General features: G+C 41.5%; 1 protein-coding gene across 3 annotated transcripts in view; it reads left to right on the top strand.

The window, feature by feature from the left end:
- The window catches only part of KMT5B (lysine methyltransferase 5B), a 244,629-nt gene that overhangs the window by 199,106 nt on the left and 21,804 nt on the right, over window positions 1-23,719 (top strand). For all 3 annotated transcript variants that reach the window (XM_044269478.1, XM_044269476.1, XM_044269477.1), the window contains 3 exons: window positions 5,172-5,191; window positions 5,299-5,435; window positions 20,014-20,204. In XM_044269478.1, coding sequence (XP_044125413.1) covers window positions 5,172-5,191; window positions 5,299-5,435; window positions 20,014-20,204 — 348 coding nt within the window. The remainder of the gene's footprint in view (window positions 1-5,171; window positions 5,192-5,298; window positions 5,436-20,013; window positions 20,205-23,719) is intronic.

Below are 23,719 nucleotides of genomic sequence, written 5' to 3'. Positions count from 1 at the left end.
TGCCCTATCTCGTGGCACAAGGCAGGGATGCTCTCTCTCCCCCCTCTTATTTGCTATTGCAATTGAACCTTTGGCAAATATAATAAGAAATGATAGGGAGATTAAAAGTTTTCAATATGTGGGTGGGGAAGAAAAATTGTTAATGTATGCGGATGATATTTTACTTTTTTTGCAAAACACTGGGGATCAGTTTAATAAAGTGATAGAGATAATAGATAAATTTGGTTTTTTTTCTGGCTTAAATATTAACTGGGGGAAATCACACATGTTATTATTAGGAGATGGACAATTACAGGGAGACACACGGGTACACGTTCTTAAAAAATATGAAAATTTTAAATACCTCGGTATACGAATCTCCGGAAATATAGAAGAATATGAAAAACTAAATGTCCTTCCCTTAATAAAAGAATTAAGAACTAAAATACACATATGGAAAAGACTACCAATGTCAATACAAGGTAGAGTAAATCTAATAAAAATGGTCCTTCTCCCGAAGATACTCTATGTATTACAAAATGCCCCAGCGAGAATACCGCAGAACATTTTCAAACTATTCGATAGATTAATGGGGGATTTCATTTGGAAGGGTGCGATCCCTCGGATAAAGAAGGAAGTCCTTCAGCTTCCAGTGCAGGAGGGAGGATTAGCGGTCCCCAATTTGTTTTTTTTATTTTTTGATAACACAATACGGGAATATAAAGGGTAGTTTAGATAGTCAGGTGGGTAGACAAGAATTAAATAAATGGGGATGGAAAAAGGAATGTAATCACTTCGAGGTGTTGGAATCAGGTTTTTTGGGGAAAGAAAATACTGATAATAGGATATTAAATTTAATAGAATACGTATGGGGGGAAATTAAGAAGATATTGGAGATTAAAGGGTTTTTGAATTATACACTGATATGGAAAAATCTTAATTTAAAGGAATTAGAAACAATAAGGGATTATATAGATTGGGGAAAAAAAAGGAGTGAAATATTTAGATCAGATATTTGAAGAGGATAAGCTGAAGGACTTCAACAAAATGGTGTTGGAATTTGGGATCCCCCACAGTGATATGTATAAATATTTCCAGCTTAGGAATGCACTGCAGACAGTGGTACAGGAGGATAGGTATAGAAGGGAAAAATCAGATAGGCTGGATAAGTTTACTGCAGAAGGAGAAGGAGGAGGAATAACTGCAAGGAGATATAGGTTTTTGATGGAGGCAAAGAGAAAAAGGATTACAATGCTTGCTGAGAAAAAATGGGAGAAAGATCTAGATTCCTTTACGGAAGAAAAATGGAGAGATGCCCTTAGAAATTATGCGACAATCTCGGACAGGGGCTCACATAAGATCTCACAATTTTTCATAGTGCATAGACTACATCGATCTCCATGGATGTTGAAAAGAATGGGAGTGAGAGAAACAGATAAGTGTTCAAGATGCTGGGAGGAGAGAGCAGATTTGATACATTGTTTTTGGAGATGTCCCAAGCTTTATAGATACTGGACAGAAATAATGGAAACCGTGTTTTTGCTCCTGAAGGTTCGGTTGCTCAATGATCCAGTAATTTGTATTCTAGGGGCAACTGAACATTTGAACTTGAATAAAAAATACGATTGGTTTTGAATAAAGTATTATTTCAGGCCAGACTTCTTATTCTCAGAAAATGGATAAAGGCAGACCCACCGACGGTGGGACAGTGGAGAAAAGTAATAGATAATTTAATTAAAGAAGAACGTGTAATGAAGAATCATTCTAAAAGGTCATTAAACCTCGACCAAGTATGGGAAAATTGGCTACTTTAGGGTTGGCGTTTGTCGCGTGTTGTGTTTTTTTTTTTTCTCCACGCCCCCACTCCTTCATTCCCTTTAGGGGTGGGAGGGTATGGTGGAGGGAGGAGGGAGCGAGGGGGAGGGAAGGTAAAAGGGAGAAAGAAAATAGAAATGAATTGAAACTATTAATTGTTAATATTCGATTTTTGCTTGTTGTTGGTGCAATGTGTTTTTTATGGATGTATTTTTTTATGAAATTGAAATAAAGATCTATTTAAAAAAACAAAAACAAAAAAAAAAACTCTTGGTAACGTTAAAGTAGCGCTCTCCCATGTAGTAGTACTATCAAACTCCCGTAGCATGAAGGGCGGCCGGCAGCGTAACGCCACTCCCTCACGTCACGCTCCTGCTTCTCCCACTTTATTTATTAAGCAGGCGGAGCAGGCACGTGAGTGACGTTATGCTGCCGGCCGCCCTGCATGCTACGGGAGTTTGATAACCGTCTCATCCACAGATCCCCCTCCCCATAAGGCCCTTTGCGTTCCTCCCGCAGCTATGATGCTATGTAACCCTTACACTTCTAAAATGTATTGGATAACACTGGCATAATGCTGCCAGTGTTATCCAATACATTCCATAACTGTAAGGGTTACATAGCATCATAAGTCAATATAATGCTATGTGACTCCTGGCAGTGATGGGAGGTCAGGCTGGGTGCTGCAGGAGGAAGGATCGTCTGCAATTGGCCTAACAGTGCCATCCACAGATCCCCCTCCCCATAACAGTGTCATCCACAGATCCCCCATAACAGTGCCATCCATAGATTCCCCCCCCCCCCCCCCCACATAACAGTGTCATCCACAGATCCCCTCTATAACAGTGTCCCCTCTAAGCACACCTTTTGGTTCAAAATATTTTCCTCCTCAAAAACCTAGGTGCGTCTTATCGGCAGGTGCGTCTTATAGGGGGAAAAATGCAGTATCTTTAGCGTAAAGTAGAACAAGGAATCCTGAAAGTAATGCTGTGGCCGGCCAAAGAGCCCCAACCTCAACACCTTTAAGTCGTTCTGCGATTACATGAAGAGACAGAAGGAGTTCAGCAAGCTTACATCCGCAGAAGATCTGTGGTTAATTCTTTATTTTTATATATATATATATATATATATATATATATATATAATTTAATTGTTTGGAGCAACCTCCCTATCAAAGTCCTTCAAAAACTGTGTGCAAGTGTGCCTAGAAAAATTGATTTGAGTAAGGGTCCAGTCACATGTCCGTGTGTGTTTCGCGGATCCGCAAAACACGGACATCGGCGATGTGCGTTCCGCATTTTGCGGACCGCACATCGCCGGCACTTAATAGAAAATGCCTATTCTTGTCTGCAATTGCGGACAAGAATAGGACATGTTCTATTTTTTTCGGGAACGGAATTGCGGACCCAGAAGTGCGTCTCCGGGCAGCACATCGTTCTGCCCCATAGAAATGAATGGGTCCGCAATTCCGTTCTGCAAAATGTGTGAATGGACCCTTAGATTTATATTTTGTTCATTCAGCTTGCTTTTTATTAATTGCTAAAAATAAACTATTAACCCCATCTATTTTTGAAAACATTCGTGCTTATTGCAGCAATTTTTCCACACCTGCCTAAACAATGTGCACAATATTATAAGTCTTGCATGTTACATGATGCTCCAGGCTCATATTTTATACTGATGTTAATGCCAGGGGATGTTTTTGAATTCTGCAGTTATTGAGTCGGCAGAGCACTGTGGATTTGTATGCACTATATGCCTCAGCACTCAGCAACCCCACTCGGCAAATTAAAATGTACAGTATGCAAAATGTATGTCGCCTCTTTGTGGTTGAGTTGCTGTGGCCGCTAAACACTTCCACTTTGCAATAATACTACTCACAGTTAATCATTGAATATGTAGGAGAGAAGACATTTCACTAACTGACCTGTTACTGCAGCTGTGGAATCCTGTTACAATACCACATTCAAATTCAGTGACCTTTTTAGAACAAACAATTATTTTATAAATGTTTGTAAAAGCAGACTGCATGGCTAGTTTCTTGATTTTCTACACTTTGGACAATAGGACTGAATGAAACGCCTGAATTCAGTGATTAAGAGTTGTCTCTGTGCTTTTGTCCATCCAGTGTTTGTCATAAATGTCCATAAGATCTGGAACAAAATAAAGGTACCAACCAAATCAAATAAGTCTTAAAGGCTATGTACACCTTTGGGGGCAATTTTTTTGCAGCGTTTTGGTGTATGTCTGACGAAACTGAGCCAAACGGATGACACAATAGAAAAAGGATCCGTCCTCCATTCACTTTCAGTGGTGTTCAAGATCCATCTTGGCTATGTTAAAGATAATACAAATGGATCCGTTCTGAACGGATGCAGACGGTTGTATTATCTTAACGGATACGTCTGTGCAGATCCATGACGGATCCGCACTAAATGTGAGTGTGAAAGTAGCCTAAAATAATCTTTTAAATTGGTCTTTATTATAAAATATGGAGTTGATTCTTTCTGTACAGGGCTAAGATGCTCTAGTGATTTTTCTCTCTGCCCAGTCAGCTCACCTGAGGTTATAAAAACTCAATATAACTCAGTTCTTATCTTACTGATTAGAATGTGGCTTAAATAAGTGTTTATGGCGTCCTCGTAAATTAGCGATGGGGGTTGTTGGATGACAAGCATAAAGTGAAAGTAATAGGGCCCTTTACACGGGCCGAGAAATGCACAGATTATCGCTAATCAGCGTTCATAGTAAATGTACCGCCGATTACTCAATGAACGAGCGAAATGCTAATACATCGGGTAATCCAGTTGTTTGTGCGCACGAAAAAATGATTGGTTACTGGCAGTAAATCGTGCTGTGTGAACACGAACTCCTGCCGGCAAACAAGTCCTTATGGGGAAGAGCCATGGCATTAGCCATCACTCTTCCCCATGCTCTGGAGGAGATCATTGCATGCAAGGGCAGAGGTCTTTTCTGCTAGCGATCCGCAGGAAGGAAGTTTACACTTCAGTTATTTGGTCAGTTATTTCCATTAGTTATTTTGAGCCAAAACCAGTAGTGAAGATGAGGTATAATGAAAAGATATGAACCTGTTCTGTGTTTTTGACCCACACCTGATTTTGGCTCACAATAACCGATGGAAATAACTGACCAAATAACAGAAGTGTAAACATAGGCTAAAAAGTTAGACACACAGCTAGGCAGAACAGCTCAATATTTTTAATAAAGACCAATTGAGAAAATTATTTTTAGTAAAATACAATAAAAAATTGCCCCCAAGGTGTATGTAGGCTTTAACTTTTTTTTATGTGACATCATTTATTTCAGCTCTAATACTAATGTTAATTGTTTTTTTTTTTCTTGCTTAACACCTCTAGATTGCAGACCTAACTGTAAGGTAAGTGATATACCTGTACATAACAACATTATGATTTTTTTTTTTCTTTTATTATCATTTCTGGCTAGAGAACAGTAAGAATGTTTAATGTTACTTTAATGTTGCAGTTTGTATCAACTGGCCGTGATACTGCTTGTGTAAAAGCACTGCGGGATATTGAGCCTGGGGAAGAGATCTCATGTTATTACGGGGATGGCTTTTTTGGCGAAAACAATGAGTTCTGTGAGTGCTACACATGTGAAAGGTGTGTTTATATTCAATTTTACACCTATGTAACTGCAACTGCATCCATTTCTATTTACTGTATTTTACTACATGGATTCTGGGGGATTGAGGATTTTCTTGAACATTTACAGATGGCCTGCAGGCAGGGAAAGTGGGCTACAGACTTTATAGAATAGTTATACAAAGGGAAAATCTTTTACATCTTTGGATATGCTTCTACATTTCCCTAGAAATGTGTATCATGATTCATTTCATGTCCAAACATCAATATTATTTCAGTACCCATCATAGTGAAGAGCATTATATCTGGTCAGTAAATTAAAGGGGTTGTCCGCTTTTTATATTGATGGCCTATCCTTAGGATAGTTCATCAATATCGGATCAGCGGGGGCCTGACTGTAGGCTCCCCGGCCGATCAGCTGTTTGAAGAGAACGCAGTGCTTATACGGTAAGTCTTCTATTCACTTGAATAGAATTATTTGCGAGCAGGTAGAGAAGAGAAGGCAGCTCGTGTACGAGTGCTGCTTTCTCGTCAAACAGCTGATCAGCAGGGATGCCGTTCAGGTGTGCCCCATCTCATCTGCTTTTGATGATCTATCCTGAGGTTAGTACAAGAAAATTTAGACTAGCACATTCATATACATAATCACAAATTTTGATCAAACATGTGTCAGGTCCATCTACCAGGCGTCAAGGTGGCTTCCGCAGATGGGTACCTAACACTAATATACCGCCTCTCTTGGACTTACCTAAGCCTACATTTCCAGGGCAGTGTAGGAACCAGCTACATTTGTACTCTGCTCAGAAATCCCAGGCATATGGGCGCTGCTCAGTCTAAAGGAGGTGCTACCCTCAATATATACTGCAAGAAAATTTAGACTAGCACATTCATATACATAGTCACTGGTGCATATCCATCAATCAAACATGGTTAATAAAAAAAATTGGCTGCACAACTTTACACTTGCAAACAATGGAGCTGAGAAATGGGGATCATTCTGGTATTAGTGGTATTATACAGTGCCTTGCAAAAGTATTCACCCCCCTTGACTTTTTTTGTGTTTTGTGACATTTACTGCCTTAAGTTCAATGTTTTGTTAATCTGAATTTTATGTGATGGATCAGAACACAAAAAAGTTGGTGAAGTACAATGAGAAAAATATATAAATAAAACTATTGTTTAGAAATAGAAAACAGAAAATTGGCATATGCGTCTGTATTCACCCCCCTGTTAGGAAGCCCATAAAAAGCTCTGGTGCAACCAATTACCTTCAGAAGTCACATACAAATTTGTGCAAATTTGTGACATGATGTCCACCCTGTGTGCAATCTAAGTGTCAGATGATCTGTCATTACATATACACACTTTTTCTGAAAGGCCACAGAGGCTGCAACACCTAAGCAAGAGGCATCACTAACCAAACACTGCCATGAATACCAAGGAACTCTACAAACAAGTAAAGGACAATGTTGTTGAGAAGTACAAGTCAGGGTTAGGTTATAAAAAAAAAAAAATCCAAATCTTTAATGATCCCCAGGAGCAGCATCAAATCTATCATAACCAAATGGAAAGAACATGGCACAACAGCAAACCTGTCAAGAGACAGCCGCCCACCAAAACTCAAGGACCAAGCAAGGAGGGCATTAATCAGAGAGGCAGCACAGAGACCTAAGGTAACCGTGGAGGAGCTTCAGAGTTCCACAGCAGAGACTGGAGTATCTGTACATAGGACGACAATAAGCCATACCCTCCATAGAGTTGGGCTTTTTGGCAGAGTGGCCAGAAGAAAGCCATTACTTTCAGCAAAAAACAAAAGGGCACATTGTGAGTTTGCAAAAAGGCATGTGAGAGACTCCCAAAATGTATGCAGGAAGGTGCTCTGGTCTAATGAGACTAAATTTAAACTTTTAGGCCATCAAAGAAAACACTATGTCTGGCACAAACCCAACACATCACATCACTCAAAGAACACCATTTTTTAGCAGCCGGGACTGGGAAACCGGTCAGAGTTGAGGGAAAGATGGATGGTGCCCAATACAGGGATTTTCTTGAGCAAAACCTGTACCACTCTGTGTGTGATCTGAGGCTACCACGGAGTTTCACCTTTCAGCAGGACAATGACTTCAAACACACTGCTAAAGCAACACTTGAGTGGTTTAAGGGGAAACGTGTAAATGTATTGGAACGGCTTAGTCAAAGCCCAGATCTCAATCCAATAGAAAATCTGTGGTCCAGCTTAACCTCTTCCGGACACATGACGTACCGCTACGTCATGTATGTTCCGGTGATCGTAACCCGGTGCCTGCTCAAATCATTGAGTAGGCACCTTGATCAATGCGGCGGGGGGTCCTGTGACCCCCCCACCCCACCCCCGGTGTCGGCGATCGCAGCAAACCGCAGGTCAATTCAGACCTGTGGTTTGCTGTGTTTCCGGGTTATTCAGGTCTCTGGGGACCCGATAACCTGGAACAGGATGGTGATAGGTGGTGTGATAATACACCACCAATCACCATACTGCGATCTTGAGAGGTGATGTGACATCACCTCTCAGGATCGCCTCTAATTGGTTGGCTGCGGGGGCGGGCAGATTACTGCAGCGCTCCTCTCTTCCGCCTTTTCAGTCCGGGAGAGAGGAGTGCTGCGCATCGGATGTCAGAGCCAGCACCCCCATCTGTTCAGGGATCATCAGCCAGCACTCAATCTGTCCCCCAGCGCCCCTATCTGTGCACCCAGGTATTTAGGAAAAGGTTAGGTTAGGCAGGGATATTCAGGGAAAGTTAGTGAGAGAAAAAAAATATCTAATAATTTTTGTTGCATCACCCTAAATCGGGTGTCTGGGGTCCACAGCACAGCTATGTGACCCTAGACCCCCAGGGGTGCTGCACTGTTAGCGCATCGCACATCCCACCGCTGATCAACTTCGAAAGGCTGATCAGTGATTTTAAATTTATTTAATTTATTTTTTTCACATTTTTTGACTTTTTTTGTCTGTTAGGTTTAGGGTAAGTTTGCAAACACCTGTGCCCCCTCACACACACACACCAAATAAAGTTTATCACGCACGCACACTCAAACTCCCCTATGGCCCGCCGGATGTTCTCGGCCGAGGAGGCATATGCCCAGCTTGCCTCTGAGTCCGAGAGCCCCAGTGAGGACGAGGATGACCCCACTTTCCTTTTATCATCCGCGTCGTCCTCATCATCTAGCGATGATGATGAGCCCCCAAGGCGGTGGAGATGCCGCCTGGCGGAGCAAGGGGACCACCATGCTAGGGACCCTGTGGCCCACACTAGTACGAGCAGGTCTTGGGCTCGAACTAGTTTTCCGGCCCACCAGTTAAGTTCACTGGAGCCCCCTGCCAGTGAACTTGTCTGGTATACCCCAGAGCTTTTTGAGCCTGTGATTCCTGATTTTGTAGGCCAACCAGGAATCCAGATTTCCACAGTGGGCTTCCCTGAATACAACTACTTTAGTCTATTTTTCAGTGACCATTTTTTAAAATCTGATGGTGGAGCAAACAAACCTGTACGCCCAACAGTTTGTTGCTCAACACCCGGGCTCCTTTTTGGCTAGGCCCGGTGGCTGGACTCCGGTCAGTTCAGCCAAGATGATGAAGTTTTGGGGCCTCGTGCTGCACATAGGCCTAGTCAAGAAACCTAGTGTCAGGCATTACTGGAGTGGGGACGTCCTCTACCAGATCCCACTTTACGGTACGGCCATGACACGATCCCGGTTTGAGGCCATGCAAATAATGCAGCATGTCGTCCCCCCGTCCCCCCCCCCCAGGTGATCCTGCCTATGACTACCTGTACAAAATCAGGCCGGTCATCGATCACTTTGGGGCCAAATTTGTACAGGCCTATGTACCTGGAAGGGATGTTGAGGTTGATGAGTCTCATTTCTTTCAAGTGGAGACTCCTTTTCCGCCAGTATGTTCCCTCTAAGCGGGCGAGGTATGGCGTGAAGCTGTACAAACTTTGTGAGAGTACCTCAGGGTACACTTACAAGTTTTGCGTGTGTACAAGGGGCGAGATTCCCGTATTTAACCCCCAGAATGTCCCCCCACTCTGGGTGTTGGCGGGAAACTTGTGTGGGACCTTATGCACCCACTGCTAGATAAGGGTTACCACCTCCTACGTGGATAACTTTTATACTAGTATCCCCTTGTTCCAGTCCCTCGCCTCCAGATCCACGTCCGCTTGTGGGACCGTGCGGAAAAATAAACGCGGCTTCCCTACCCACCCCTCCAGGTACCTATCCCCAGGGGTGCGACCCGTGCCCTTACCAGTGGAAACCTGTTGCTGGTCAGATATAAGGACAAGAGGGATGTCCTTGTACTGTCCATAATTCATAGTAATTAGGTTGTCCCTGTGCGAGGTACCGCGGCAACGGTCCTCAAGCCCGATTGTATCGTCGACTACATTCGGTATATGGGAGTAGTGGATCTCTCTGATCAAGTCCTCAAGCCATATAATGCCATGCGCAAAACCATGGTACAAAAAGGTTGAGGTCTAATTGGTACAGGTTTCCTTGTACAACTCTTGTGTGCTGTCCCGGAGCGCTGGCAACACAGGGACATTCCTTCAGTTCTATGAGGCAATCCTCAAGGACCTGATCTTTTCTGACTGGGAAAGAGCAGGCAGGAGTACCTCGGGAGCTGGAGGCGCCTGGATCGTCCCTGGCTAACACTTTCCAGGTGTGGTCCCCCATACTGGAAAGAAAAAAAGGTGCAGTGTGTGTCACAGGAAGGGGATACGGAAGGACACCACTACTCAGTGTGAGACGTGCACCGATCATCCGGGCCTCTGCATTATTGGTTGCTACAGGGAGTACCACACTTCCATGGAGTATTAAATTTATAGCCCAATTTAGCCACTGACAATCGGATAAAAAACTATGGTTCTCGGACACTAAAACTAAAATAAATTTAAAAAAAGTAGACATATTAGGAATCGCTGTGTCCGTAAGAATCTGCTCTATAAAGATACCCAATGACCTAACCCCACAGATGAACGGTGCGAAAACAGCAATTTTTTGGCAAATTTTCCAGTAACAAAGCAAGGGTTAACAGCCAAATAAAATGTTATATTTATTACCCTGATTCTGCAGTTTACAGAAACACCCCATATGTGGTCGTAAACTGCTGTATGACCAAATGGCAGGGCGCAGAAGGAAAGGAACGCCGTATGGTTTCTGGAAGGCAGATTTTGATTACCTTTTTTTTGGGGCCCCATGTCCCCTTTGAAGCCTCCCTGATGCACCCCTAGAGTAGATACTCCATAAAAGCGACCCCATCTAAGAAACTACACCCCTTAAGGTATTCAAAACTTATTTTGCAAACTTTATTAACCCTTTAAGGGCAAATGGAGATGAAATTTCAGAATTTCTATTTTTGTTAACCTTGCCTCACAAAAATGTAATATAGAGCAACCAAAAATCATATGTACCCTAAAAATAGTCCAAACAAAACTGCCACCTTATCCCGTAGTTTCCAAAATGGGGTCACTTTTATGGAGTTTCTACTCTAGGGGTGCCTCAGGGGGGCTTCAAATGGGACATGGTGTAAATAAACCATTCCAGCAAAATCTGCCTTCAAAAAAACACCCAGCGCACCTTTCCCTTTACGCCCTACCTTGTGCCCATACAGTAGTTTACGGCCACATATGGGGTGTTTCTGCAAACTACAGAATCGGGGCAGTAAATATAGCATTTTGTTTGGCTGTTAACCCTTGTTTTGTTACTGGAAAAAATGGATTAAGATGGAGAATTTGCCCAAAAATCAAAACTCTGAAATTTTATCTCCATTTGCCATTAACTCTTGTGGAACACCTAAAGGGTTAATGACATTTGTAAAATCAGTTTTGAATACCTTGAAGGGTGTAGTGTCTAGAACGGGGTCATTTTTGGGAGGTTTCTATTATGTAATCCTCACAAAGTGACTTTAGACCTGAACTGGTCCCTAAAAATTGGGTTTTTGAAAATTTCTGAAAAATTTCAAGATTTGCTTCTAAGCCTTGTAACGTCCTCAAAAACTAAAACGTAATTCCCAAAATGATCCAAACATGAAGTAGACATGTGGGGAATGTAAAGTAATAACTATTTTTGGAGGTATTACTATGCATTATAGAAGTAGAGAATGCAAGTCAAAGCGTTTTAAAGTTATCACCACTTAAAGTGACACTGGTCAGATTTGCAAAAAATGGTCTGGTCCTTAAATGGACACTGACAGGCCCGATAAACATATTTAGTTATTCCTATGCAGTTATAGGTCTATTAAAGTGTATTTCAATGATATAAGAGTACCCCCTGTCCGCATTTGAAACCATGTAAAAACAACTTTATAATCATCTGTCAATCACCTTCCTTTATGCCCAAGGGGCGTTTTTCTCCTACCTTTGTGCCCAGCCGCGCCCCAACTGTCGTTTCCTAGCGCCACGCAGCTCATTATTATTCACTGTGCTGGGCGGCTTTTACAGTCCCCGATCCTACCGAGCTGGCGCATGCCCAATAGAAACGTATGGGCACCGGCCTCACTTGTACCTTCTGCGCGTGCGCCAAGTAACTTGCCTGGCACCCTCACTCGCAGTGCGCCTGCATCCCTTTATTCAATGCGGCGACATCAGCGTCTCCTGCTGCGCCTGCGCCGGGGGGATCGGGGACTGTAAAGGCCGCCCAGCGCAGTAAATAATAATGAGCTGGGCGGTGCTAGGAAACAACAGTTGGGGCGCAACTGGGCACAAAGGTAGGAGAAAAACGCCCCTTGGGCATAAGGGAAGGTGATTGACAGATGAATATAAAGTTGTTTTTACATGGTTTAAAATTGCTGTTCACATGCGCAAACCATCCACCTTGAAGGAGCTGGAGCAGTTTTGCAAGGAGGAATGGGCAAAAATCCCAGTGGTAAGATGTGGCAAGCTCATAGAGACTTATCCAAAGCAACTTGTGATTGTAGAGCCATCTTTTCCGGCAAAGTATTGACTTTAGGGGGGTGAATAGTTATGCACATTGACTTTTTCTGTTATGTTGTCCTATTTGTTGTTCGCTTCACAATAAAATAAAAAAACTCTTCAAAGTTGTGGGCATGTTCTGTAAATTAAATTATGCAAATCCTCAAACAATCCATGTTGATTCCAGGTTGTGAGACACCAATATACAAAAAAAGCCAAGGGGGTGAATACTTTAGCAAGGCACTGTACCTACTACAGTCCTGATCAAAAGTTTAAGACCACTTGAAAAATGGCAAAAAATCATATTTTAAATTGTTGGATCTTAGCAAGGTTCCAAGTAGAGCTTCAACATGCAACAAGAAGAAATGAGCGTGAGACAAAACATTTTTTGTGCATTCAATTAATTGAAAATAACGATTAAACTGAAACAGGCTGTTTTTCAGCTGATCCAAATTTTAGGACCACATGCCTTTTAAAAGGCCAAATCTGTGCAAAGATGTGGATTCATTGTCATTTTCTGTCAGGTAGTCCCTTTTTTAACGTGGTCGGGTTGTTGAACTGCATAAGCAGGGTCTGTCACAGCTCGCCATCGCTGCTGAGCTAGGACGCAGTAAGACAGTCATTTGGAATTTCTTGAATGATCCTGAGGGTTATGGAACAAAAAAGTTAAGTGGAAGACCCCAAAAAATGTCATCAGCACTGAACCGGGGGATCCAATTGGCTGTCCGTCAAGACACTGGACGATCCTCGACCCAAATTAAGGCCCTTACTGGTGCTGACTGCAGCCCCATAACCATCAGACGGCATCTGAGACTGAAGGACTTCAAAAACAAAAAACGTCTTCAAAGACCTTGTCTCTTTGAACGCCACAGAACTGCTCGTTTGGACTATGCAAAAGAGCACCAAGCATGGGACATTCAAAGGTGGAAGAAAGTTTTATTCTTTGATGAGAAAAAATGTAACCTTTATGGTCCTGATGGTTTCCAACGTTACTGGCATGACAAGCAGATCCCACCTGAGATGTTTTCTACGCGCCACAGTGGAGGAGCACCATAATGGTCTGGGGTGCTTTTTCCTTCAGTGGAACAATGGAGCTTCAGGAAGTGCAGGTATGTCAAACGGCGGCTGGCTATGTTCAGATGTTGCAGAAAGCATTCCTCATGACTGAGGGCCCTCACCTGTGTGGTAAAGACTGGGTTTTTCAACAGGACAATGCTACAGTACACAATGCCCGCATGACAAGGGACTTCTTCCAGGAGAATAACATCACTGTTTTGGCCCATGCTGTGTGTTCCCCTGATCTAAATCCAATTAAGAACCTTTGGGGATGGATGGCAAGGGAAGTTTACAAAAATGGACAACAGTTCCAGACAGTAGATGGCCTTCGTGCGGCCGTCTTCACCACTTGGAGAAATGTTCCCACTCACCTCATGGAAACGCTTGCATCAAGCATGCCAAAACAAATTTTTGAAGTGATAAACAATAACGGCGGATCTACTCGTTACTGAGTTCATGTTTAGAAGTTGGATTTCTGTTTTGGGGGGGTTTAGTTTAGATTTTTTTGGGAGGTGTGGGCCTAAACGTTTGATCAGCTGAAAAACGGCCTGTTTCCATTTATTCGTTGTTTTCATTAAATTGAATGCTTACATTTTTTTTTGTCTTACTCCCATTTAAAAAAAAACTCCCATTTAAAAAATGCGTTTAGTGGAGTTACAGAAGCCCTTTAAGATCCAGCCGTGCTAAATATGATTTTTAGCCATTTTTTAAGTGGTCTTAAACTTTTGATCAGGACTGTATAAATGGAAAAATGGAAGCTCTTAGCGCACATTTTTGATCAAACGTGTGTCGGAACCATCTGCCAGGTGTCAAGGTGGCTTCTGCAAACTGGTACCTAACACTAATATATTGCCTCTCTTGGACTTACCTAAGCCTATATTTTCAGGGCAGTGTAGGAACCAGCTACATTTGTACTTTGGTCAGAAGCCCCAGGCTGGTTCCTACACTGCCCTGAAAATGTAGACTTGGGTAAGAGGCGGTATATTAGTGTTAGGTACCCATCTGCAGAAGCCACCTTTACACCTGGTAGATGGGCCTGACAAACGTTTGATCATCTATCCTGAGGTTAGGTCATCAATATAAAAAAAAAAAGTGGAAACCCCTTTAGGAAGTGGTACCGACAACTTTTAGCCATATTAGAAGCAAATCCAAATTTATCATAGACTATGAAAAACATTTTATATCCAGCTTTAATATTTAAAATATTAAAAGGATACTTTGTAAAACTTTAATCACGTTTAACTCCCATCCGGCACTGGCTAGGTCTTTAAAGATGGCGCCCATTCCTGAGGAGAGCAGGCGCCATAACCGCGGAGTGCCTGCTTTTTCATATAGCAGACACCCGCGGCTCATGTCCATGACCGGCAACATTTAACACTTCAGATGCCCTTGTCACACCTGACCATCTTAGAGAGTGCAAACTCGGCAGCACACGCTTCCAGGTATGCTCTGGCTCCCTCTGACAGTGATCGGAGGAGCCGGAGCTTGTATGCAGCATCCCCTGTCATAGAGAATGTCTATTACACGTGCGAAACACCCATACTATAAAAAATATTTACCCTGTACGGCAAACCGCAAAAAAATGGCAAAATGGCCTATTCGCCGTTTTTGGTCGCTTCATTTCCCACAAAAAGATTAAATAAAAAGTGATCAGAAAGCCATACACCTACAGTATCAATGAAAAGTACAGATCGCCCTGTAAAAAATGAATCCTCACACAGCTCCGTACACATAACTAGAAAAAACTGTTATAGGGGTCATTTAAACTGATTTATTAATTTTTAATAAAAGTAACTGGTCAGTTTTATCGAACATTGTAAACAAAATAAAATAAAAACCCGTAAGGGTGCATTTAACTTTCCATTCTTCTGATCCGTCAGAAGAAGAGAGAGAGAAAAAAAAAAACTGGATCCTGTTAAAAAAGGATCCTGTTGTATCAATTATGCATATGATCCTTTTTTTTTTTTTAAAGGATCCAGTTAAAAAACGGATACTGTTGCATCAGTTGTCATCCATTTGAACAATTTCCGTTTTTTCTAGAATGAAACAAACAAAAGTATTGCATGCATTAATTTTTTTTTCCATTCTAAAAAAATGGATCTTGGACTGAAATGGCTCAAACGGATGACAACAGATTCAACAGGATCCTGTTTTTCTCTCTTCTGACTGATCAGAAGAACGGAAAGCTAAACGGTGATGTGAACTCAGCCTAATACTTTTTTTTTTTAAATTTCACTCCATTTGAATGGTTTTTTTTTGCTTCCCACTACATCATATGCAATATTAAATGTTGCTTTTGGAAAGTACATCTTGCCCCACAAAAGACAAGCCCTCATATGTCTATATGAATGGAAAAAAAAGTTATGGCTCTGGGAAGGGAGGGAGTTCAAAACTAAAATGAAAAAACCTCCAGGGTAAAAATATAAAAGGCATTTTCTGGAGGTCCAGTGACGTACCAGGCTCTCCATGGGGAAAGCTAGGCAGAGGCTTCCGCCTAGCAGTGAGCCCGATGATGTCACCGGCACTAATGGGCGGGCTTTAGCGTTGCCCTAGGCTGTAAAACAGTGCAGGGCAAGGGAGAGCTTTGGAGCATGAAATGTTCCAACGCTCATGTCGGGGGGGAGGGGGGTGGGGGGGTTGGGTGAAAATGGGGTTATGCCCGGGTTCACCTCTGAAACCGGAAAACCCCTTTAAATGGTTTAGAAAAATATCTAGAAAACAGTGGAGTCATAAAATGTAGCTGATTTATTAAAGGCATTTGCTGTTATTTTTGCCTTAAATCATTGGTGGGGTGAAGTGTCCAGTATATCTAACAAGATGCCAAATTTACTACACAAGGAGAGAGATTTATTAATTAAAATAGATATTGGCAGAAAATTCTCAGTGGAATCATAAAATGGATCAGATATTATTTTTTGCCATAAAAAAATTGTGGTAAAATAGCCACTACTGCCAGAAGATGTGCATAATTTATGCACATAATTAAGGCGCACTTAACGTTATAAATTAGGCGCATCCTGGCAGTCAGTGCTGCTAGAAGGAAATCTTCGCTAGCTGGTGTAAATTTTGGTCTATTATACTGGAAAACTAGTGTAAATGATGATAGATCTGCTGGGGCTGATGGCCCCACCCACATCACTTCTCTTTTTTACAAAGTGGATAGGCAGCATAGAAACAGGATAACAATTTTTGTGCAAGGGCAGTTTAAAGATCAGACAAATCTCCCCCAGTGTGTGCCAAAAACTGGTGTACATGTCTTGCATCACATTTATTAAAGGAGTTGTTCGACCCAAAAAGAAACGGGCGAGCTTTAGGAAGCTTTAGTGCACAAAGTTCTGTTCCAGCACCAAGGCTCTCGTTTCCTCTACTTTTGAGTAAGGGGTTGGACAACTGCACATGATGCAGAAAAGCCGCTTGAAATCTGCACCAAAACCGCACATAAATCTGCACTATTCAGTGTGTTTTTTGTTCTTTTTTTGTGATTTTTGGTGTGGATTTGCTTCAGATTTCAAAATCCGTATGTCAGGTCATTTTCCACACCTAAGAATAAGGCAAAGTGTACATGAGATTTGTCATCTCATACACTTTGCTGATACTGTATTACGCTACTTTTTCTCAGTGGGGGAAAAACGCACATAATCTGCACCCTGTTTTAGACACTCTTTCTCATCATACATGGTGACGTGTCTCAGCAAGAAATGGTATGTAATCTGAAGCTATGTGTGCAGAATTCTGGCAAAGTGTAAGTCAATAGGTGGTATAAATTCAGACATAGTAAAGATGGCCCAAATGTATCATTCAGCATTAGCCATTTTGATATATCTTGCATTTTACAATGTTTAGTTTAAAATTTAGACCAGATTAATAAATCTGCCCCAGTAAGCATCATTGTGATACATTTGGCTCCGTTTTTTTTTACCTCTAGTTGTATGCTATCTATGTAAAGGACTCTATATTAATAAAGCTGCCCCAGTATGCCTAATTCCTACCCCAACATGATATAGTAATCATTGTATTTGTTATCTTGTGACATAAATACTTTAAAGAGAGTCTGTCACCTTTTTTATGCACATTAAACTGTCATTATTTCCCTGTAGAGGGATCGGTCATGTCAAACTAATTTAATCAGTTTCTATGAGGATGTAAGTTCTAGACTTGACAGTGGTGAATCAATGGATATCGTATATCTGGACTTCTCCAAAGCATTTGACACTGTACCACATAAAAGGTTAGTACATAAAATGAGAATGCTCGGACTGGGAGAAAATGTCTGTATGTGGGTAAGTAACTGGCTCAATGATAGAAAACAGAGGGTGGTTATTAATGGTACACACTCAGATTGGGTCACTGTCACTAATGGAGTACCACAGGGGTCAGTATTGGGCCCTATTCTCTTCAATATATTTATTAATGATCTTGTAGAAGGCTTGCACAGTAAAATATAATTTTTTGCAGATGACACTAAACTGTGTAAAGTAATTAACACTGAAGAGGACAGTATACTGCTACAGATGGATCTGGATAGATTGCAGGCTTGGGCAGATAAGTGGCAGATGAGGTTTAACACCGACAAATGTAAGGTTATGCACATGGGAAGTAATAATGCAAATCACCCGTACATACTAAATGGTAAACCCTGTGAACAAGGCTGACATAGCAGAGCTGGAGAGGGTCCAGAGGAGGGCAACTAAAGTAATAACTGGAATGGGGCAACTACAGTACCCTGAAAGATTATCAAAATTAGGGTTATTAACTTTAGAAAAAAGACTGAGGGGAGATCTAATTACTATGTATAAATAAATCAGGGGTCAGTACAGAGATCTATCCAATCATCTATTTATCCCCAGGACTGTGACTGTGACGAGGGGACATCCTCTGCGTCTAGAGGAAGGAAGGTTTGTATACAAACATAGAAAAGGATTCTTTACGGTAAGAGCAGTGAGACTATGGAACTCTCTGCCTGAGGAGGTGGTGATGGTGAGTACAATAAAATAATTCAAGAGGGGTTTGGATGAATTTCTGTAGTGTAATAATATTACAGGCTATAGCTACTAGAGAGGGGTCTTTGATCCAGGGAGTTATTCTGATTGCAGTCGGGAAGGAATTTGTTCTCCCTTAAAGTGAGGAAAATTGGCTTGTACGTAAAAGTAAAGTACCAAAATATATATTTTTTGCCTTCCTCTTGATCAACGTGCAGGATAACAGGCTGAACTGGATGGCCAAATGTCTTTTCTCGGCTTTATATACTTTGTTACTATGTAGCGGATATAAACAGTTAACAGATTTGTTTTCTGGTATCTGGTGTTGAAAAAACTGAGTTTGATGTATGCTAAGGACTTGCAAATTAACAGGTGAGTTCCCCACTGATGCAAGTGCCCATGCCCTCCAGAGACTTGCCATTGATCTCTCCTCCCATGTTGCAACGTAAGACAGCCCAATGTCATTACATCACTGATTCAAGCATGTGCTATACACTGCCCGCTATGGGCAGCTGCGTCATGACTGCTCAATCCTGGTCCCAGTATTGAAACAAGCTGGCAAAGGGATTTCAGGGAGCAGAGTCAGTGACGTAAGGACGCTGGACTGTCTTACAGGGAATCATGGGTGGAGAGATCAATGGCTCTCTCGAGATGGCAGGGGCATCTGCATCAGTGGTGAACGCTCCAGGGCACTTGCAAGTCATTAGCATATATCATCAAACTTTCAGATACACTGCTCTATTAACTGTTTATCTCGCCTACAGGGCAATGATGACCGTTTTATATGTGTAAAGTAGGCAACAAACTCCCTTTAAAAAATATGGTGTTGGGGCTCTACTCCAGATTGCTCAACAGACCATGTTTTCCTGTTGATGACTCTGGTTCAGAATGTATGAGGGAGATATACTGATGCGCCACTTGCTTGTTGTCCCAGTATTAAAGAGGTTGACCAGTCTACATTAAATTATAAAAAAAAGGCCCTTAAACAGTAATTTTTTATACCAGTAAGCATAACTGATCGTGTAGAGTACTCAAACTCTGCTGCTGAAGGCCCCCAGCTACCCCTCTATCAGTGATGACAGCACAGCAACCTACAATCGCCCACGTCTGTAGGACCCAAGATGTTCCTGTTTCACTGCGGTGCCGCCCCTGAAGGTAATTAAATGCACCCGGCACATGCGCAGATACAGGCAGCAGAATCATTTCTATCTATGAATTTCCTGGATGCGTCCAATTACCATTCAGCACCTGCGCCGTAGTGGAGGAAGCCTAGAACAGTCTCAAGGAGCTGTCATGTGACCACTGCAATTTTGCATCCTATGGACATGGGAAATTCCAGGCTGTTATGTTGACATAACCAATACTGAGATAGCCAGGGTCCCTCCACTTCCTAGCTGGAATACAGTACATCATCAGTTATAATTTCAGGTACAAAACATTACAGTTTATGGACTTTTTACAATATTTTATGTATAGATTAGTCAACACCTTTAATAAATCCTACAATTTTGTCTGCGTTGTTGAAGATGATGTCCTTTTTTTTTTGTCAAAGTGTCTTATTATTTTAACAGCATAAATCACACCTGTTATGTAGCTTTACCTTTATTTTCCCAGGAGAGGAACTGGTGCTTTTAAATCACGAGTTGGACTCAATGAGCCGGCTCCTGTAATCAACAGCAAATATGGACTAAGGGAAACGGACAAACGTTTAAACAGACTCAAAAAGCTCGGTGACCGTGGCAAAAACTCAGACAGCCAGTCAATAAGCTCCAACACGGATGCAGACACATCTCAGGAAAAATCATGTAAGAGTTGTAGAAAATCCAGTAATAGTATTAACATAAAAGTTTGTCTATAGTTCTAGTACATATAGATTTTTCAGAACCCTGGTTGATGAAAACAACATAAAAATATGAAATCCTAACCGTAGGAATAAGGAATGCATACTTTAGTATCTGAAGCTTAAAGAGGACCTTTCACCAGAATTAAACTTCTAAAGTAACTATACAGGCATGTAGAGCGGCGCCCAGGGACCCCCCTGCACTTACTGTTATACCTGGGCGCCGCTCCGTTCACCCGTAATTGCCTCCGGTATCTTTACAGTTAGGCTCCACCCAGGGGAACCTGCCAGCGCCTCCTTCTCCCATGCTGCAGCGCTGGCCAATCACAGCGCTCAGCTCATAGCCTGAGAGGCTTTTTTCTCTCTCAGGCTATGAGCTGAGCGCTGCGATTTGGCCAGCGCTACAGCATGGGAGAATGAGCCGACGGCAGGTTCCCCTGGGTGGAGCCTAACTGTAAAGATACCGGAGGCAATTACGGGAGAACGGAGTGGCGCCCAGGTATAACAGTAAGTGCAGGGGGGTCCCTGGGCGCCGCTCTACATGCCTGACTAGTTACTTTAGAAGTTTAATTCTGGTGAAAGGTCCTCTTTAAAGGGGTTGTCATTGTTTCTTGCGAGATGGGACAGCCTCTGTATAAATTTACATAATTTTTTTTTTCTTGTCAGTGAATGCAAACATTGCTCACATTCACAGGCTGCACTACTCCTACTTTCCACTAAGAACTGGATGAGGTTTTGCCTAGTTTAGGCAATTTTTTTTCCATGTTCATTTTTTTTTTTTTTTTGTGGAACGTATGCGGAACCATTCATTTCAACGGGTCTGCAAAAAAACTGAAGTACTCTGTGTGCATTCTATTTCTGTATGTCTGTTCCACAAAGGGATAGAACATGTCCTATTATTGTCCGCATCATGGACAAGGATAGTGCTTTTCTATAAGAGGCCAGCTGTTCCGTTTGTCAGAATACGTAATGCACACGGATGTCATCCGTTTTTTTTTTATCTGCCCTGTATTGATGAGGGGGCAAGCACCCCGAAGTAGCTCTACAGATGGACCTCTCTTCCTTTTGAAAGAGTGTTTAGTTTTGCTGGTATGTGGTAGTTTTCTTCCTTCTAGAGGCGAGATAATTTGCACACAGTGCATAAAAATGTAAGACATGGTTTGGATCATCAATCCAGCAAAGGCTAGGGGAAAATTAGGATAATTTTTATTTTATTTTATTTTTTTCAATAGGAACTCCATAATTAAACCATATGGCATAAGCTCGTACTACTTGGCTCTCGAAAGTGGTGGCCTCAGGAATATAAAGTTCTGTCTGTTGAAGTTGGTTATGCAGGTTATTATGCAGGCAATTGTGTTAAATTTTTTTTTAAAGGGAGGCAGAGGTTCTTTGTCCAGCAATCTCTAGCCTTGTACTTCATGTGCACCAAATGTGCTTTTGTAAAACTAAGTACGTTTTCATGGCCTGGCCCTCTGTCATAGTCCTGGGGAATGCAGCCTGGAATGAAAAGTAGCAGATTCTCAGGTGCCCTTATTTCACACAAGGGGCAAAAAATGGCTATTTTGCACAAAATAAAAAGGGTTATTTCTTCACAATTGGTTGAATGTGATGACAAGCTGATATCTCCCATAACTGATGGATTTATAACAAGGTATCTGGTGACAGATTCCCTTTAACCACTTCACATGCAGGCCATTTACCCCCATCCTATCAGAGCCTAATTTTATAAATCTGACATGTGTTACTTTATGTGGTAATAACTTTGGAACGCTTTTACTTTTCCAAGCCATTCTGAGACACATTGTACTTCATGAAAGTGGTAAATTTTGAGTCAATATATTTCATCTTTATTAGTAAAATAATCCCAAATTTTCCCAAAATTTTTAAAAATTACTAATTTTCTAAATTTCAATTTCTCTGCTTTTAAAGCCAAAAGTGATACCTCATAAAATGTTTATTACTTAACATTCCCCATATGTCTACTTTATGTTGGCGTAATTTTGTAAATGTTATTTTATTTTTTTAGGACGTTAGAAGGCTTAGAATTTTAGAAGTAATTCTTAAGATGTTTTAGAACATTTCCAAAACCCACTTCTTAAGGACCAGTTCAGGTCTGAAGTCACTTTGTGCGGTTTACATAGTGGAAACCCCCATAAATGACCCCATTGTAGAAACTGCACCCCTCAAGTTACTCAAAACTGATTTTACAAACTTTGTTAACCCTTTAGGTGTTCCACAAGTATTAAAGGAAAATTGAGATGACCTTTCTAAATGTCACTTTTGTGGCAGATTTTTCATGTTAGTCCATTTTTTTCTTTAACACATAAAGCCTTAACAGCCAAACAAAACTCAATATTTATTACCCAGATTCTGCGGTTTACAGAAACTCCCCACATGTGGTCGTTAACTGATGTAATTGCACTCGGTAGGGCGCAGAAGAAAAGGAGCGCCGTATGGTTTTTCGAAGGCAGATTTTGCTGAACTGGTTCTTAGAAGCCATGTCCCATTTGAAGCTCCCCTGATGCATCCTTACAGTAGAAACTGCTAAGAAGTGACCTCATTTTGGAAACAAGGGGATAATGTACCAGTTTTATTGGTACTATTTTGGGGTACATATGATTTTTTAATTGTTCTATATTACATTTTTTGTGAGGCAAGTTAACCAAAAAATGGCTATTTTGGCACTGTTTTTTCATTTTTTGCAACATTCATCTTAAATGGTAGATCATGTGCTATTTTTATAGAGCAGGTTGTCACGTGATGATAAATATATATATTACAGGGCACTCAAGAAACCGTGACCATGTGGTTGGATCAAATAAATGCTTTAATTGCTTGAACAGATCAAATAACTATAAAATGCAACAACCATGTACATTACATATATAAATCTATACAGTGAAAGATCAAAAAATCAATTGGAAAATCGATAATACTTATAAAATCGATAATACTTATAAAAGCGGTAGCAGTGTTCTGGCTTTGTATAAAAAATCGACTACATATTCGATATTTTAGGACGCATATAATCGAGTTGTTCCATCCGATGTTTGTGAACAAAGATGTGGATCTTTCGGTACAAAGATGGGGGCGTAGCACCAGACGCGTTTAGGCATACCACTGAGGAAGGGGCAAGAACGTTGGACCCCGAAACACGTCTGGTGCTACACCCCTATCTTTGTACCGAAAGACCCAAGTACCTATAATCGACTATCTCAACAGATTAGAGGTGGACCATATATCGACGAAAGTCTCTGCTATAATACCACTGTGAAACCTTTACTCAAAGGCCGAGATTTACCGGCCCAAGCAGTGACGAAAAATCGACCCGCAGAGCCGTCTTCAATCTCCCGATCTTATTGAGCGAGTGGTCTCAATCTTACAGGTGCACCTGGTGGTGTTCATTTCTCCTAGTGCAACATCTTATTGTATTTTGATCTGTCACGTGATGATATCAAATATGTCTACTTTCTTTGTTTC

The sequence above is a fragment of the Bufo gargarizans genome, chromosome 10, assembly GCF_014858855.1.
Source record: "Bufo gargarizans isolate SCDJY-AF-19 chromosome 10, ASM1485885v1, whole genome shotgun sequence".
In the NCBI taxonomy this organism is placed as follows: Eukaryota; Metazoa; Chordata; class Amphibia; order Anura; family Bufonidae; genus Bufo; species Bufo gargarizans.
This window is presented reverse-complemented; position numbering and strand designations above follow the sequence as displayed.